Genomic DNA, 19,149 nt, shown 5'->3' with positions numbered 1-19,149 from the left:
CGGCCGCCTATGAACAAACAAAAATCAAAATATTCGACGTATTTTGCAAATTTATTTTATAATTTACATATACTTTTTTTTATATAGATAAATTTATTTATCTTGACGTAGGTATGCGACAATACAAATTACATTTGATTATATTTTTATTTTTGATATTATACAAGTATGATCTATTATTATTGTAAAAAGAAATTAGATATGCTCCCCAAAGTTCACAAAACCGTTTTTAAAAGAAATTACAATATTATAATATAGCTGTTATAATCAATTTTTATAAATTTTTATTCCATAACGTTATTGCTGTCAATAAAGTTTGTGATTTAAATATGTGTAGAAATATAAAATATAACTTCTGAAAAAATTGATTTTGAATATTTTAAACGCGTGAATATTTACAGAAAATGCTGAATCTGCATGGGAAAAAAGTTATCAGAATTTCAATATGTAATTAATATGCATATAATTCTATATTAAAATTATAATGTTTTTATTTTGTCACTTAAAAAACGTTCTGGTTATTTCAACATTAGTTTTATTTATAAAGCAAAAGAAACATATATCATATATAATTTTATTCGAGCGAGAAAGAGAAGTAATATACATATATTAGGAGATACAATACAAAACATTTAAGATCTCATAAAGTAGAATATTAAAATTTCTATTCCGCATGTAAACACATGAGAGGAACAGGCAAAAATTCTTCCATTAATATCTCTCGCGTTCGAAGCTGAAATTTAAAAACGAAAGTTCATCCACTTTCGTTACTGCTTGATACGAAAACACTAACTATACCGTGCACCAAACGTAATTAAAAATTTATTGACAATATCATAGCGACCGAAGAAAAATTGGGTTATACTAAAATAGTTAAACGACCATCGATATTTTTGCGGCGTTATGATCACAAATGTATTCTGATATACCAATTCTCAAGCTGACTGAACGATGTGGTCGCATGAATAAAAAGATAAAAATAAAAAAATAAAATAGCCTTAATACGTATCGCGAAATAAATGAGATAAATGATTTGTATAATTTTAGTTTATCATTAGTTCAATGAGCAAAGCAACACAAAATGCATTTTCGCAAACAAGTATACACACAATCTGTGAAAAGATATATTTGGATGACTGGAAAATGACAGGCCATCAATGTTCATCAATGGCCTGTCCTTTTGCTGTTTAATTTTGCGTGATTTTCTATGCGTATAAAATTAAGATCTCGCTGAATCAAGCCATGTTATTAAATCTACAGATTATTAAAATAAAATAAAACTGGACGAAAGCACAGGACAAGAGCACAGGATATGGGATAGATGAAACGAATAGCTGGACGAATTTAACAATATTAAACAGCTGGACGATATTAAATAGTATATGAGTGCGCGAACGCACGTCTCTCTCATCCTCGGAATCAAATATCATCCTCTTTCTGCGATCACAGCCGTCTAAAGCAGTCGCTGGGACTGAATAATTATCCGAATGGCACATCGGAGACGGGCAGAAGCTTCCTCCGCGAAATGGAATTCCCGTTTCCTTTGTACGTGACCTGCCAATGGATTTTCCCGAGCGTTCTGATACCCGGAGCTCTCATGCCACGTTTCATTCCACCGGATTGATTTGTTTTCAATTCGAATATTCCTGGCGCTGACTCAAGGCTGGATTAATCGTAGTAGCAATCTAAGCTAACCAATTCTTGTCTGTTAACCAATCAGCAATGGATTTTACCAGGGGCTAACGCCGAATATACAAATGTACATTAGAAGAATTTTGCTAGATGAATTATAAAACGTTAATAATAGAATGATGCAAAGATTTTAATCACGGTTATAAGAAAATTAAATTAACATAATAACTCTGTCAGATGTAGCACTAGGAGATATATCTCATTGTTAAAATATAAGATAAAGTGATTGTTCAATATTTTTCATGTACAAATTCAAATATATATTATTTTTATCCGTTTTTTTATTTACTCTGCGCGAATTCATTAATTTAATCTTCGCCCTCATTTTCTATGAAACGTGACTTGGATTCGTTGTCATTAAGTATAATTAAAAAAGCCGTCGACGCGGAGCTGTCATATAATCCGGGTATCGCGTTCGAACGGAAAATAATTTTACGGCATATCAGGTATCGGCAGGTCGACTTAATGCCATTACGAGTTAATAGACCGCGATACCGATAAATTCGTCGGTGAACACCCGTCAAAACTTCTCGCGCGAGGCAAAGATTCGTAAGCGAGAAAAAAAAGTTCGCAATGCAAGATGGTGTTTGGTTGCATCGATGCATTTTCGCCAAGCGGCTGCGATTTTTCATCAAAGTTCCTGTCTTATTGTTTGTACTCTCTTCAGTTCTCTTTTTTTTTTTTAATTTCCTCGGCTTTGTGACACTTTCGACATAAACCGCATCTCTACAATTAAATAGATGGGAAATGGAAAAAAGAGTGAGAAAGATGGAAGTATAAAAAAATGGACGGAAGTCGGCAAAACGAGCAGGTTAAGAAAGTTGAACGATCCGCAATTGCTGGAAGTAGGTCGAGTCGTTTTAAAATATACATTATATACATTATATGGCGTGAGATAAAGTAAGCAGAAAAATAAGAATAATTATAAATACAATAATGACAATTGACGTTATATTGTCAAAATTATCGATTGGCATCGGATCGCCAGAATAAGAAACGAAGCTCGCTAAACTTGATTTCTTCCAAAGATTTTGGAAGAAGTCTTGATTTTTTTTTCAAAATTGCGTACAGTAAGAAAAAAATCTAAGATAAGTAATCTTAATTTTGTATAATATTTATGACGAGACAGTCATGCCCATTGACTGGGAAGTGTCAAATTTTCCTTGCACAAAACAAAGCCAAGAAAATATTTGGCTGTTTAATTTACGTTCGTCGGTCTTGTTGCGTGATAAAATACAGATGACGGTTTAAATTGGGCGGTGGGAATGTTCCAATGGAAATATAACCGGGAAAGTGCTCAAATCCGGTTTCTCGATTTACGAGAGGCAATTTTCAAGATTCAAGACGACTAGTAAAATCTGTGAGCGTAGGAGCTGTAAGGGAATAAACATAGTTCAATCGTAATCGCGGAACGTAGTAAGGTAGGACCGAATGGTTAGGCCCTGCCATGCTGCGTTGGACAGTCACAGCAAATGGACTAATTGCCGGCGTAATTATGCGGAATTAATCGGGATAAACCGCTTAATTATCACGTCTCATACAAAGCTCGTTTGTTTCTCAGTATATCTGTTAGCCGATTTTGGACAAGCGAAATATCGCTAATTATCATCGGTGCGGCATCGAATCGTCGAAACTGACAGCCCATGCTACGCTCTCGTTTCCGCTCCTATAGGAAGTTGCAATCCGAGGATATTTAAATGCAAATCCGATGTAATCAACATGTCTAGTGCAGATTATGTTCGGAATTTCTCGAAGGATGAAAACGGTTTCAGTAAATATTGAGTCGCGCAAGTATTATCCTGAATCTATAAGTTCATGCACGTATTTCCTTCCTGTAATTGAAGATTGTTTACGCTGTTATCATTTTTTTGTTGTAAATAAATAAATAACTGTTATAAATTTTATTATATAAAAAATTTATTATTATATAAATTTGTTCTAGTAAAATCGACAAAAAACATTTAATCCTTTTGTGTTATTTTATAAATTATAGATCTGAGAAATGCAGAATATATATACTATTAATAGAATATTAACATTTAGCAAAACATATCTATTTTTTCATTTAATCTTTGTTGCAGATTTGAATATTGCAATATAAATTATTGTATATAAAATATAAGTTTTGAGAAACCTATGCATATAAAATAAACTCTATTCATAAAAATTTTAAAGATTGAATTTTTTTCCATTATATGAGAAAAATATCGCGTAGAAAGCTATTGTAAAGAATGATACAGACTTTATGGCGTTTCAGTGAACATCTGTGAAAAAGATGAACCAGCGCGTTGCAAATCAGTAGCGCGGCAATCAGTACGGATAGAAACGCGTATCGAAAACAGCTTAATCAACGTAGGAATATATGGCGAGTGCGATGGTTTAATTAAATTGCCGCGATATACGTGACTCTCTGTTTGGGTCGCTTCGTCACTCTGTCGGAATAAGTTCCCGATGTGGAGTTATTTTGCCCGCGTTCGTTGCAGGACGATCATCGTCCATGACGCGATTGCCTCCTTCGTGTCCCGGCATATCAATTAAAATTTATGTATTTCTCTCCAGCAACGACGAGCAACGATACCGATCCGGATCAACATTTCACCGTGAATTTATCGCGGCGATATTGCATAAAAAGACACTTTGAACGTTATCAGAATCGGATTTATCTGGAAATATCTCGTCGAATACCATAAAGGAAGGCAAACGATTCGGGTCGACTTGCAAATTATTTTTTGCATAAAGATAGATTTTCTCCTACGGAAATCGTACGAGGGATCAAATGTTGGAAATGTATATTTTGAATTTGAACATCCATACGATGTTTTCAATTGTCCTGCCGAAATCCTATGTTCTGTCATAAATGCATGTTCAAGATACATAGATGAATACTCAATAGTATATATTATATATAACTGCGAGTTTCTCTTTGTATTTTGATGACGCATTTTACGACAATAATTTATCGCGGTTTATCACTTTTCAGACTAAAAGTATCTGTCGATATAGTGACATATGATTTAACCAACATGCATTTAATGATTATTATAAATTTATCGTCATTCCGTTAACCAGGATTTTCGTCTCTTTTTGCAGAGTAATCGCAGCCAACCAGCCATTGGATTGAAGCAAACGCCGAAAGCACGAGTGAGTAGTAATATTATTTTTACAAATAATAATCTGTCTATATATATACCATATATATAATATTTTTCGTTTGTGATTTCGTGCAAATTGCAAACTATATATATCTCTATCTACTATATTAAATTAAAATTTATATTATTATTATCACGTTGCATATTAAAATATCCACATATATATATACTTTATTAATTATTATTATTATAATTAATACTCTATGCTACCATAAACAATCTTCACAAAAGATATGTCTGGAGAAAGAAACTGTAAACTAGTAATTAAATATAGATTATAGAACTTTCTATAGTAAACTTCTATGAAATCGGAGCATGTGAGTTACGATCAACTGGAGTACGCTGGACATGCATACAAATGAGTGACTATAAATGACATACTTGGCGATGTAGCTCGCTATACGTTACGTGAAAGCTTGTGCTCAAGTTTGATTCCCATTGGGCCTATTTTTTTACGAGACCGATGGAAGTAGGGAAAACATAGAGTGCGTTATATCTATCTGCTTGCAAATATTTCATTGAAAGTAATGTGCGTTTAGTGATATGCGCATTTAGTGATATTGCGATAATATACGTTTCCGTCGATTATTATTCTCAGGAAATTAAAATAACAAGCAATGATTATATTTGCATTTCGTAAATTAAACAAAGTTTGTCATTTTGTAGATATTTAGTTTATAAAATTTTAATTTTGATGACTTGTCGGGGAAAATATTTTTCTATTCTTTATAGATTAAAAATGTAAATCGCGTGAATAAATCTACAATATACCCATAAATCGATGTGATTGGCTAATTGTTACTAATTACTATCGTCAGTGTTAACAAATTGTTTTACAGATATATTATTTTTGATAATATAGTAGGTAATATATTGCGTGGAATAAGAGATTTATTTTTATCACTCTCTTTTTTCCCTCTTCCTCCGGATTTCTTTGTTTACCGCGTACTTTTTTACCCTTCCATCTCATTCCCTTCCGTCAGTCAAATGAAAGTCGGAAGACTTTTGGAAAAAAAAAAACGTTGAGAATGCGAACGGTAACGTCGACAGAACGACGTGAAATCGCGCGGCGCAATTTCGTGAGATTGCTCGCCGAGGCAACTCGCCGAGAGGACCGTCCTTGTAGAAAAGAGCTTCTTGGGGACGCGGGGGATGCTCGTATTTTTTTCTTTCTTCGCGAGATAGCGCACATTTTATTCAGGAAGAAATACTTAGTAAAATTTCATGGCAGGTCAGTTGTAAACATCGTCTCTACAACATTTATATTATCTTTTCTATTTTTTTCACCCTAATATATTAATTATGTTACAATGACAATTTATTGTTATTAATATTATTTTTTACATATCTGTTTTAAATACAATTGAAATGTACAGTATTTCAAATTTAATTTTACGATATATTTATATATGCAGAGGGTGGCACAATATATGAAACATATCGAATTATCTGCATCTTAATGTGTAGAAAAAATAAGAAAACATGTTCCCCAAGAATCTCTCTCTAGCAAAATATTATAAAACATTTATTATATATACAAATTTCTTTAATATACGTACGAAATTATAAAATTAAAACTTGCAATTTTATTATTCTATTTATTAAGTAGACAAAGATTTGTGCATAGATGTGTGAGAAAAATCAAAAAAATTATTTTGTTCCTTTATTGTTAATGGCGTACTTTTATGCAAATTTTGCATTGTACTCTAAAGTCGTCTGATCATTCTTGCTTAAACGGCTGTGACAGATTCTGCGCATAATCAGAATTACAGCGCATTTTCTCATGCTTCTACAACCGTCGTATAAACATCTCTGCAACGATAATAGTAAAATACGGCTGTTCACTTTCTTCTTGCTCTCGCGTGCTTTCCTTGTAATTAAAGTATGATAAAATAATTTAAATAACTCTTGCTAGTTTAACACAAATCTTTGCTACAAATTACATTTATAATTACAAAAATATAAGTGAACGAAAAATTAAAAATAGAATATTATATTGTGAATTGAGTGAGAACATTAAAATTAATAGTCATTGAATGTATTTTCCGATTCAATTTTTGAACTTATCAATAATAAAAAATTACAGAATTCTCCGTTTCTCCGGTATTGAATCGTTAATTACTTTATTTTTTTCTAATTTAAATAATTAATTTTTTTTATAAGCAATTAAAGAAATTGTACATTCTTTGTTTGTTATCAAGAAGTTCAAAATTTCCACGATAAAGCTGCAGAATATGTTGCTGATGAGGTTTTTCTGAGTAATTTCCGCAAGAAATAAGTGTAAAATATATGCGTGGACACAGTGGGTTCCGCCCCCCCCCTCCCTCTTACAGGGAGGGCTCCATTTCCGGAAGACATAATCTAACCCAAACATTCGTATAGTCATATGTTGAAAGATTTTAACGAACTGCGAGAGAAATAGGTAAAACATATTATTGACTAAGTATCCATGAGTGTATACCATACCTATCTCATAAATATAAACAAATACTTTTTCCACGTCTGCTCTACACAAATACAACGTAAACAAACCTCATTTTTTTCCTTATTTTATATAATAGAAGAAGTATTAAAACACTATGAAACTTTAATTTGTTATATCTCCTAAACTAATGCCGTCCCCCACAAATTTCTTACGGGGAATTACTCAGAAGAATCTCCCCTCCAACATATTTAAATGGCAATAAAATCGGAAGTGTGTTACTTTTTATGCAGTTTTACCATTTCTACTACCGAAAAAATGCAAAAAGTAATATCTTGTATATACGCGAATTACTTTGTTATCTTATTGTTAGGATAAATTAGAATCAAATGTGTTTATTGAAATTGAACTCTAGCGAGAAATTGAAGATTTTGTGCGATTGTAAATCATAATACGAGTTGCAGAAAATAACTCCAAAAATTAAAAGTAAAAATGACTGGGATATACGCAGTTTTTGCACTTTATTTTTACATAATTTACAGCATCAGGCCGTGCTTTTTCCGTTTTTACTCCGACGAGTGTTGGAAGCTGCCAAAATTATAAATTCTGCTTGTGGTCATTTCATATTATGTGTAAAAAATATACAAGACACAAAATTTTTTAATGAGAATTTATCATTAATTAACATTTCAAAAGCAACATAAATATTTAAAAGACGTTATCAAATGGTCTGAAAAATGTCTTAATCTTTCATTTATTCGACATAACATTCATCGTTATGATGTAGAACGTTAATAATAATTTATCAATATTGTAATATAAAATTTCTAATAATAAAAATTATAATTTTAATAAAACTAAAAAAATAATACAATATATAATATTTTCTTATTATATTAAATAGCAACAAGTGAGGAAAAGTATTATTTGTTGGATTCCTCTAAACATCCACAATCGATTTGTTCGATAAAAGTCATGGAATGTAGGGTCATTGTATTTATAATTTCAAAAAATGTAAGGTATTCACAATATACAAGATAGGCTAGCTTAACGCAGGAGATAAAAATCGTGAAAATTAAGGACAGCAGCAGCTAAACGCATACTCACTAACACTAGTTTCATTAGCCATGTCCTCTTACTTTTCGTATGATGCATGTCGCAGTATTTTTTCCCAGATGACAACGGTGACATTCTCGAGCCGTCCAACATGATTCCGCAAATTTATCTCGTTCTATATTCTGACGTTCATTCGCCGCTCGACTCAGCTCGTTATGTTTGAATTTCAAAAGCGACTCAGCTCGTTAGTCTGAGACTTTCTGATGTAGAATCGTCATCTTGTTTCGTTATGGGATGAAAGATCCAATACGTACAATTAAAATATCTCATAATATGTATCTCTATTTTTATAAAATTATATGGTGTATTTTAAATTTTCCATATCTCTTTCTCTTAAATTCAACTTGAAATAAATTTTATATATAGAAAATATATAAAATTACTCTATGTATTATTTTAGATATATATATATATATATAAGAATATATATGGATATTAAATAGGAAAATCTACTGTTGCTTTAAATGACCATGTATAAAAAAAGTAAAGAAAGCAGACATGCAATACTGCGTATTTAATTCAAAAATATATATGAGATTTCTATACAAGAAACGTTATCAGGTTTTTCCATTTTCCTGTTTCTCTTTTTCCTGTTCAATATTTTTCTTTCTGCGCGTCGACATAGCTATTACACGTCCTTTCTCGTTATTAGATCTCTTTTTGCTTTTTGCGTATCTCATAGTGAGATGTAATGATTTCGCATATACATCGGTGCTCACAATAATTAATATCTATGTGCTTTCTCTTATTAGCGTCCCTTGTAACTAAGTAGTATATCGCGGGTTGTATATTTTTCGGCGAGACGTAATGAATTAGCCAGCTTGCTAATTACAATTACAAATAGGTACGCGACCTTGCCGCCAACCTCACCGCCGAATATCGCTATAACAGCATTTTGCCTCTCCGGTACTTCATCCTCTCTTCGAAGAGGTTCCTGCTTGCCTCTCTCTTCTTCTCTATATACGCTCCTTATATCATATCATCTCATAACATGCAAATAGTCAAGTGTATGGGATATAATTTCGCGGAGTGTGAGGGTCGGTTGAGTTTCCTATATTACGTTTGGGGAGTTGGTTATAACTTATGATGGCTCATATCGCGATTGAAAAGGAAACTTTGAAACTGCGAATTTAATCTGATTGTGGTACTTCAATCGTCAAAATAAAGATGCTCGAAAATTTCCTGCATGTTTACGTAGAGACATTTTTCCAAGTTACATGTATTTTCGGCATGAAGTTCGAGATATCTATGAAGGATACGATGTTACAGAAATCGCGAATTGTACTTTGCATTCGTTCATAACTCGACGGGTGTGCACAAATCAGAGTTATTTCCGCATCCGTATTCCGTGATAAAGTTGTCGACGGCAACAACTATGTTTGTCTTACCTCGAAATGCCAAGCAAACGAGTTTCGTTACGGACCTTTCAAACTTGTGTTTCTTGCAACTGTACATTGCTATAAAGTAAAGACTTGCTATGAAAATTAATTAATATTATATAATATTTAAAAAAATTATATTATATTTTAGTCGATTAATTTATATTATGTAATATCAGTTAATTAATTTGCTAAATATTTCACTTTTTATATACATTAAATGTTTTAGTGTTGTATTTTTATAACCAGATTTATCATGAATTTTTTTATTGGAGTTCGTTTTCAAATATATAACTTTTTAATTTTATTTTTACAATATTATATAGGTTATCCGTAAGATAATTTGCAGTTAATATTCATAGAATAGCTCTTTAGAATCATTTATAAGAAATATCCCTATATTTTAGCAGCAAGATGTATGTCACTTTATATCACTGTAGAAGATACGCGAGCAAATATTGCACTTTGTTTTTGCCTCTTTCAGCGTATTGAAGCAACATATGAAACATTCCAAAAGCTCAGCTCTTCTTGCCCTACCAATAGAGTTACTTCCCCCTTGGAACAAGTGAAGAGGAATACATTTTTAGCGAGATTTGTATCTATCTGCTGTAAGCTCTTCTATAGTATTCGCCCTCGTAAGTCTGTTTGCGCCATCAACAACTTCTGTCATGGTTTTGCCGATACATCAATCTTTTCTCTCTCTTTTTCTTTCTCTGTCAATTTTGTTATTAATAAAGTCTCTTAAATAAAAAAAACGGATTGTTTATTGCAATTGATAGATTAGATTTTTCTTAAAGATTACGTAACCATTCTCTCTCTTTTTTTCCCTCTTTCTCTCTCTGTTTTTCTTTCTCTTTTGTTGATTTATTAAAAGTAATAATCAATTTTTCAATGGCTCTCGTTGCTTTATTTCATCTTATATTTAGATTCAAATCTCGCCTTGGGAAAACGTAAAGCGTTTTCCATCAGCTTGTCTATTTTCTTTCCCTCCATTCTAGATGGCAAGAACTTTAAGAACGAATGTGCGATCTCTTCTTCCTTCCGCGCATTCATTTTGTAACATTCTCGTTCCTTTCGTTGTATTTTGCGGAGTAGCCGCAGTTGCCGGTCGGGGGAAAGGCCGATAAATCTCAAGCTGCAACCGCGGAGACCGTTGTAATAAACCACCAGAGCAACGAAAGCCGTCGTCGCTATCTCGGTTTCCTTTGCAAGTAATAAGGATGCAAAAACGCACATTTCAAAATTCGCAAAACGTTGCTCAAGTTTGAACATGACACTCTTCCTATCTCGCACAATGTAGAGAAAACTTTGGAGAAATTTACACTATCTAAAACTTCGTTCTTAGCTGTAGCTGTAGTAAGATCCTGTGTTTGGCAAAAAGTACTTTTCCCGATTACAAAAATTAAGAAAACGTTTTTCCCATTATTTTAAAATTCCGCTAATAATAAAAATCACGAACTTTATTGTCAATATCTATCGTGAACAATCTCCATTTGCAACTCTATTTGTATTACGATTTGGTTTTGCGCAATCGAGAAATATCACACGTAAGAGACATATAGACATGGAAAATTTTCAAGACGATCTATACTATACATTTGTTATTACCGAATAGCACTTTAGTCAGGAGCTCGATAGCTCTGCGCTCAATGTGCGTCCTACATCCTTGCGCTGTGGAACTTGTTCGGATAAATGTACAATTGAATTTCGTCCTTGAGTGTGTATATGTGTTCGTCCACTGCGAGAAACTTTGTTGCAACTGAGAAAATGTATCTTTTGTCGATTTCTATCCATTCAATAGCGTATATAACCAGGCGAGAAGATATTTTCAGCAGTCATATAAAGTTGGTTTACTAGTGGATTTCGAGGCAGTAACTATTGCGGCTCTGGCAACTGTTTGAATCTTTGTATTTTATATTTTTTTTTGTTCTTATTCTCGATTCCTGTAATTTCTGTTTTAATAGTTTAAAATATCTTTTTGCGCTTTGGCAAAAAAAAAGATAAATTTGTTTTATATTTATGTTATTATCTTGTTCGACAAATAGCAAATGTATTTATTTAATCATAATATTGCCAGCATACAGATGATAATTCAATTAAAAATAAATTATCATTTTAAAATCGAATGCGTTGCAAATTCCAATACTAATGGTTTTACGTAACATTGTTAATTTCTTTTCACGTTTTTCACAAGCTTTTGATTTAAATGATAGGTGATATTTTATCGTGAATGTATAAAAGTATTATAATAAAAATAAAAGTGCAGAAAGAGAAAGAAGAGTTTTATGATTGAGCTTTTATGAAAGAGAATGATGTTTTATTGTATAATTGTAGTATCGATTTGTGTAATTTGCAATTCGAGATACGTCATTCAAATACTTTTCAAAGCATGAAACAACGAATGAGGCGGGAAATTGATTAGTTGTTAATAAGGAAATGCCACTTTGTACAGACTCTGATAAATATATAATTCAGATTATACATCCTTTCTAAAAAAGACGCGAAACCTCGAACTCGAATATATCGAAACATTGAAGCCTTTTTTCCGTGATGCCTCGCTTGTGCGCTGCGATTTGCTTTACTCGTGTTATTTGCGACTGTCAAATCATGCGAATTTTAACAATTTGACAATTTGTGATAGAAAAAGTTAAAATTATTGAAAGAAAAGTTTAAAAAATTAGTAAATGTCCATGTAATATATATATATATATATATATATATATATATATATATACTCAGCTTAAAAATTATTTAATACCCATAAGAGATCTTTCCTTGAAACTTTACGCACACGACGAAAAAAATAAAAAGGCGGGAATTAGTTTATAATAAATTTTTCCACCTCGTAGAATTTAATCTGTATTCTTATCTGACAATCACTGCCTTTATTGAAGAATTAAATATTTTCTTCTCGCGAAGGAACTTTTCAGCCGTCTTTTATACGCCATCCTCATTGCTCGTCCTCGAGACGTTTCCTGACCCTCGAATTCCAAGCTTTTGTTTTGCCACATTTCGAGTTTCGAGCTGCGTTTTCGTTTCAGCTTTTTTCTTTTTCACCTTTTGTTCTTTGCTCGCTTGGCATCCTTCTTTTCGAATTCATTCTTTTATCGCTTTTACATATATTGAAAAATGGTATCGGTTGTAGTGGTTCTGTCTTTGTAGAATAATCGATGTTCGCATTAGAGCGATAATCATGTTGAAATTTTGTTTGAGCAGAACTTACTATTTTTCAACAATCTGACATTATCGATTATACATTTTACATTACGTATATTATACTATGTAGATATTTTATGTCTTTGAAGACTTTTCTCAAAATTGGTTTTACAAATTAAAAAGAAAAAATTTTATATATATATATATTATTTAATTTATAATTATAATTATAATTTAATTTTTAATATATTTTCAGTGTAAAATTTATAGTGATATATTTATTACACTGAAAATATATAATAAATACAAAATATAGATAAATGCATAAAATATGTTTTAATTTATTAATGATAACATATTATTTCTTCGAATATTTTTTTTTTATAAAGTCTACTGTTCTACGTGAGAAGAGTAAATTTGCATGCGCTGTTATCAATTCTGATTTTTATAATGATAATAGATAATGTAAAAAATTTGAAGGATAGGCTTTTTAAGAAACTATGTCTATTTCATATAGCTAATAATATGTTTCTACGTGAATACAATCTTATTCTTTTACTGAATTATTCGATATAAATTTTATGCGGGACGGCAAAATTCTCGGACAACGAAAAGAGTTTTCGTCAGACTTTCAGGAATGTCTTTTATACGACCAATTTTCGCGTAGATAGTGGAAACTTCAGATGGCCTATAGTGATACAAGCAGATAGCGGAAATGTTTCTCGCGCAGAGTGCGAATGTCTTTCAATAAACGCTAACAAGGACTTTACAATTATTGCAGAAAATACGATCTTACTCTTGCGAACAAATCTCGCAAAGAAAGATGCAAGATCGCATTTTAGTTAATCAATGGTTGTTACGTTCGCTCGTACTTTTATGTTCTTATCAAAATTCCGTCGTTTTATTAAAAATGAATTAAATATATTTAATTAGAAAGTATATGTGTTTATTATTATATTGTAACATATATACGTGTTTTATCATATCTACAAAAAAAATTTTTTTTTTTTTTTTGTGTATAATTAGATATTTACATATTTTATATTCTAGGATTATTTCCCTAACTTCTAAATCTTGATATTTTAAAAAAAAATTTCTAATAAATCATTCTATATTGGCAGATTACTCATTTTAAATAACATTGAATGAAGGAAGACAGCTGAATAAAAGACGAAACAAGAGCGACGTTTTTATTACAGTCATTCTGTTTTATTCAGAGAAATTCTCGATTTCTTTCTTTCTTTTCTGGTTTTTGTTTCGCGAAAGATGGTGGTGATTAGACGAATTGCCGTCAGAAAGAAAGGGGGAATTGCGAAAGATACGAGCGGAGATACGAAACTAAAGTCCTAAGACTGACAAAAGATAGAGCCGTTGCTGTATTATTATGCACGACTGTGTCGATATTTCTATCGTTTTGAGATACGCTCCCAAGCAGACGAGAAGAAAGAAACTCGAGTCGAATATCGAGAAAATGAACGGTAAAGAAGAAGCAAAGAAGAGTATTGCCCGATAGCTATAACGTATCAACGTTACTCTGCGAACAGAATTTTTTCATTTAATGCAGTACACAAGATAGTACTCTTTTTTTGTCGAGAGAATGACATTTGCAATTCGTCAAAGATACTCGATCTGAGAGAAGTTTTGAAGAAGCCATTAATATCGAAACTAAAGTCGTGGAAACTTTTATAATATGATATCGAAATTTTAAGAAATAGAAAAAAATGCCTCTCTCTCCTTCTATATTATTACGTGTATGATAAATGTCTAAAGATGCTGAATATTGTAATTTCAAATATTGTGATTCTAATGTGGGACTAACTGCGTGTTAAATGATTGAGATATTTCAATGTTTTTTATCCTACGTATGAGAAAAATGTTCAATCAAAATCACGTGAATAATGCTTGTATATATATATATTTCGATGTATTGCTTGAATTCGATAAAAGTCCGATATTTTATTTTATTTACGCGCTACCGCGCGTATAAGCGCATTATTGGCTATGTACAGGTGGTCATAAAACGCGTTCGATATTACAGACGGGAATGCGACGAAACCGGAATTCCATGGTCGTAAATTTTTGGAATTAATAAATAATGCCAATGCACATACATGTGTGATTGTGGTCGCTAGCGACAAGGCGGTGCTCACCTAGATTACGAGCCACCGTCACTCGAAATAACTTAACTAGTTGCAAATGCACATGCACTGACTATACTAAGGCTGGTTGGCGTGGCGTGACTGCGGTCAAGAACCGACCTCGTCTCGGAAGAGAGCACATCGCGAGTCCTTGTGAAACAATAGCATTCAGAATGAATTCTCTGTCAGACTGTTTTATCGTGCAAGCGCATTAAATATTAATAAATGCAACTAGATTTCAATGTGAATAATTCTATTTCAACTTCTACTATATAATTTTGTATACACACACACACACACACACACACACACATATATATATATATATATATAGCTTTATTAGCCGCTTGTATTTTAAATTGAAGTGGTTTTTATCAAATTTACTTTCATAATATATGCGAATACACAAACGCGAACATTAATAATTTAATAATTTTTTATCTAATTTATATATTTAATTTTATATATTAAAATAATGTAATATAAAAATAATAATAATATAAAAAGAAATATAAATAATATTAGTTAATTTTATATATTTAAAAAATGCAGTTTTTAATTGTCATTGTGAGATGTAATTTTTCTTACGTTAATTTCTATTTTTTAATTTCTCGATATGTGATAAACTTTCTTTCTTATCAAAATAGTAGTCACGGATCCACTATAAGTGAAATATATGCTTCCATTATAATCTGAATTTTCTATGCTATCAATAATTCATTTCTATCAGTCGCCTTTTTATAGATCGGATGCTACGAATCACACGTATCTCGTGCTTGCTTACACTGTGATGGAAAGTTAAGAGGCTTAGATGCTGGGTTTCCAGCCATTGAAGCGCCAAGTAATCAATTTTGTTGACCTAGAAAGTCAAAAGGGCTTCATTTACTTGTCGTTTCTCGCGCCCTTCTCTCGCTATCCGTTTCTTCCGTTGATGGGCTCCATCTCATCCTTCTTATGTGTGCCCGAGAATATCCTTTTTTTTTTCTCTCGGTGCCGGTTTCTTCGTTTATCCACCTGTCTTTCTCGTTTTCCCTGCTTATCTCTGTCCATCCCTCCATTTTCAGCTCTGCAGCGTCTCCATCCACCGGAACAGTGTCTGGATCTAGTGCACAGATATGATAGTACAGTTAAAATCAGGCAGTGACCGAAAACTTCAATATTCCGGTTCTTGCACCGAAAAGAGGAGACCGGAAACGCGGGTGAAAGATATCGGCAGCCGCTAAAAGGTCGTATAAATAAAATGGAATCGAAGATCGTGGAATGCTTCTGATACGCGGATCAAACGTCGAGATGATGTTATGTGCAGCATTTCCAAGTCATCTAAGTCGTCGTATGATGTGTCGCACGTCGATAACTCCTATTTGAACAGTATATTGCGAGAAAAGACCGATTTTTGCGTTAACAAAGTGTGTATTTACTATAACACTATTGACGCACCAAATAATATTTCTGATTCTTTTGAAACTTCTCTTTTTTTTACCGTTAACAAAGATTCGATAATATAAGAATAAAAATAATTAATATTTTCTTTTATATTAATAAAAATTAACATTTATATCATGAAGATTTACATATATATTTAATATATAACATCTTTACCGAGAAATGCAATTTCTGAATCGGCATTTGAATTCAAAACATGCGCGCATGGAGAAATTAATAAAGACCGACTTCTTTCTCTTTGTCGTCAACGTTTGTGAAAGAACACTTGATATTTTCAGCTCAGTTATCATTGTACCATCTTCAGCCATTGTCGATGAACTTCTGTATTTTCCTCTAACTTTTATATAAGCATTTGTTCCCCTTATTTCCATTTTCAGCACTTTCCATCTTTCTTCTTTTCTTCTTCGTAAGAGTACGATCACATACACACAGGCTCCATTTTATCTCTCGCTTCTTCGACTTAATTGCTCACTCAAGTGATAACTTTTCACGCCAATTTGTTTACACTTGAAATGATATTAGTGATATCATGTATGAATTATTATACATCTATACACTATGCATGCAGAGCTAATTTTTTTCTATAAAATGTTTATCTTTTTCGCACATTTATTCGAAATATTCAACAAAACTATGAGGTTCGTATTTAAACAATCATATAAATAATCATATTTTTGATTGCAATTTATGTTTAAAAAAAGACACAAATATTTAAAAAAAAAAAATGAGATTATTGGCGGTTTCAATATATTATTATAAGTAAAATATGCGCATTATATTGCCTTGATATATTTTGCTCGTATTAAAGTCAAAGCAAAGATAAGTCAAAACTAGATTTATATATATTCGAATAAGAAGATTTTTTTCTCGTAGAAATCGGCTTTACGAACGTCTGTGACTAATGTTTTATTGATATCAGGCAAGCTATTGGCATTGAACGGAAGTTGGAATAGAGAAAAGTAAAAGTTTTTCGCGGTAAGATCGTCTGAACCTTTAAGAGTTTAATCGTTCTCTTCGTCTGTCCGTCGCAATCATAGATATCACCGGGGATTTATAGTTCGACCCTTCCGGGCTAAAATGGGTCTCGCATTACCCGGGACGATAGTCGGGAGGCATAAAGTCAAGGGTCCGGGGCTTAAATCGAATTTACTTCGATATCGAATTTCGCCGGAAGCAAAATCCCTAGTGTATTGTCTTCTGAAAGATCCGGAGACAATATCGCTAGAGTTACCGGTCTCGAAGAAATGTATTGTTTGAATTCACTTTACAACGAAGTCAGCGAAAAGTAACCACCGTGGATAAAAGATCAACTGTCATATCGAATTTTTTTAAATTGAACTATTTTTCACCGTCGCGTCTCTATCGTCTACTTTCTTAGCATCGTAGAAAAGTTTATACGAAATATATACTATCTCAGTTTTGTTTTATCTATTCCGTTACACAATTTAAGATTTGAATGCAATGAATAATTACAGAGTGGCTAAAATGGTAATGTCATTTTGTTAACGTAATTAGCAATTACGATGTTTAATTCTAATGTAAAGTTGAAGAATTGACAAAATGCGCCAAGCTATTTGCACTTTTCATAATTTAGTTCACGGCAATTTAAAGTTTGTTTATTAACAGCAACACACACACACACACACACACACACACACACACACACACACACACACACACACACACACACACACACACACATCACACACATCGCATACATATATATTTAATATTTAATAATTAATATTTAATATTTAATAATTCAGATATATATTTAATTTTATCACAGAATTTAAACATGTGAAAAAAAATTTTTCTTTTTTTATTGAGCGTAAAAATATAAGAACAAACTAAATTCACCATAACATTGCCATCTCGCGAAGGAGAATGTATCTATGAGACAAATAAGTTTGCGTTCTGCTGATAATTGCAACAAGCAGAAATCTTTCATACCGACGTCCAATGCCGTTTCGAACGGAAAATACGTTTCAAATATACGTCCTTTATATAGCCGCGCCGATAATTCAGTTTACCGAGCTCTTATTTTTTATTTATTTATTCTTACAAAAAGTAAGAATAAAGCACAAAATAAGACACAAAAATGCTTGCATCATAAACAATTCATAATATATATCACTTATCATAAAATTTTTAATAAATAATATATCTATCCATATATATGCGAGATATTCTAAAATGATTATTTTTCTTTTCTATTATAGACCAGTTTGCTTTAAATTAAAAATTATAAAATATATTTATCAAAGGTATATTCATTACGCGTATTTAATCAAGTAAGATTCAAGTCATTATAGAATGATACGTGTTACATATCTCAATTAAATTATGACAATATTATATATTTATATGCGTATGATTATTATTATCGCGCAAACGAAAGCATTATAATATTATCAATTTTATATTATTTATTACGATATATTTATGATAATATAGGGATAATTAATATACGCATCCCGCTCGATTCTTGTACATTATTCGAAACACGCATCGCAACGTGTAGTCACGTCAAGTAAAATAGAAATTGAAGTCGTATGACGCTTATCTTACATCTATTATATGCGCATACATTTCACAAACTATTTTACTATATTTATTTTTCTCGGCGTAGAAGGCATAATCGTTCGTTT

General features: G+C 31.9%; 1 protein-coding gene across 2 annotated transcripts in view; it reads left to right on the top strand.

Moving 5' to 3' along the window:
* Nucleotides 1-19,149, top strand: part of LOC138934289 (uncharacterized) — a 255,240-nt gene that overhangs the window by 8,656 nt on the left and 227,435 nt on the right. For both annotated transcript variants that reach the window (XM_070297922.1, XM_070297915.1), the window contains exon 2: nt 4,783-4,833. In XM_070297922.1, the coding sequence (XP_070154023.1) occupies nt 4,783-4,833 (51 nt within the window). The remainder of the gene's footprint in view (nt 1-4,782; nt 4,834-19,149) is intronic.

The sequence above is a fragment of the Polyergus mexicanus genome, unplaced genomic scaffold (assembly GCF_030449975.1).
Source record: "Polyergus mexicanus isolate NDT 795.1 unplaced genomic scaffold, iyPolMexi1.0 SCAF_1, whole genome shotgun sequence".
Taxonomy (NCBI): domain Eukaryota; kingdom Metazoa; phylum Arthropoda; class Insecta; order Hymenoptera; family Formicidae; genus Polyergus; species Polyergus mexicanus.
This window is presented reverse-complemented; position numbering and strand designations above follow the sequence as displayed.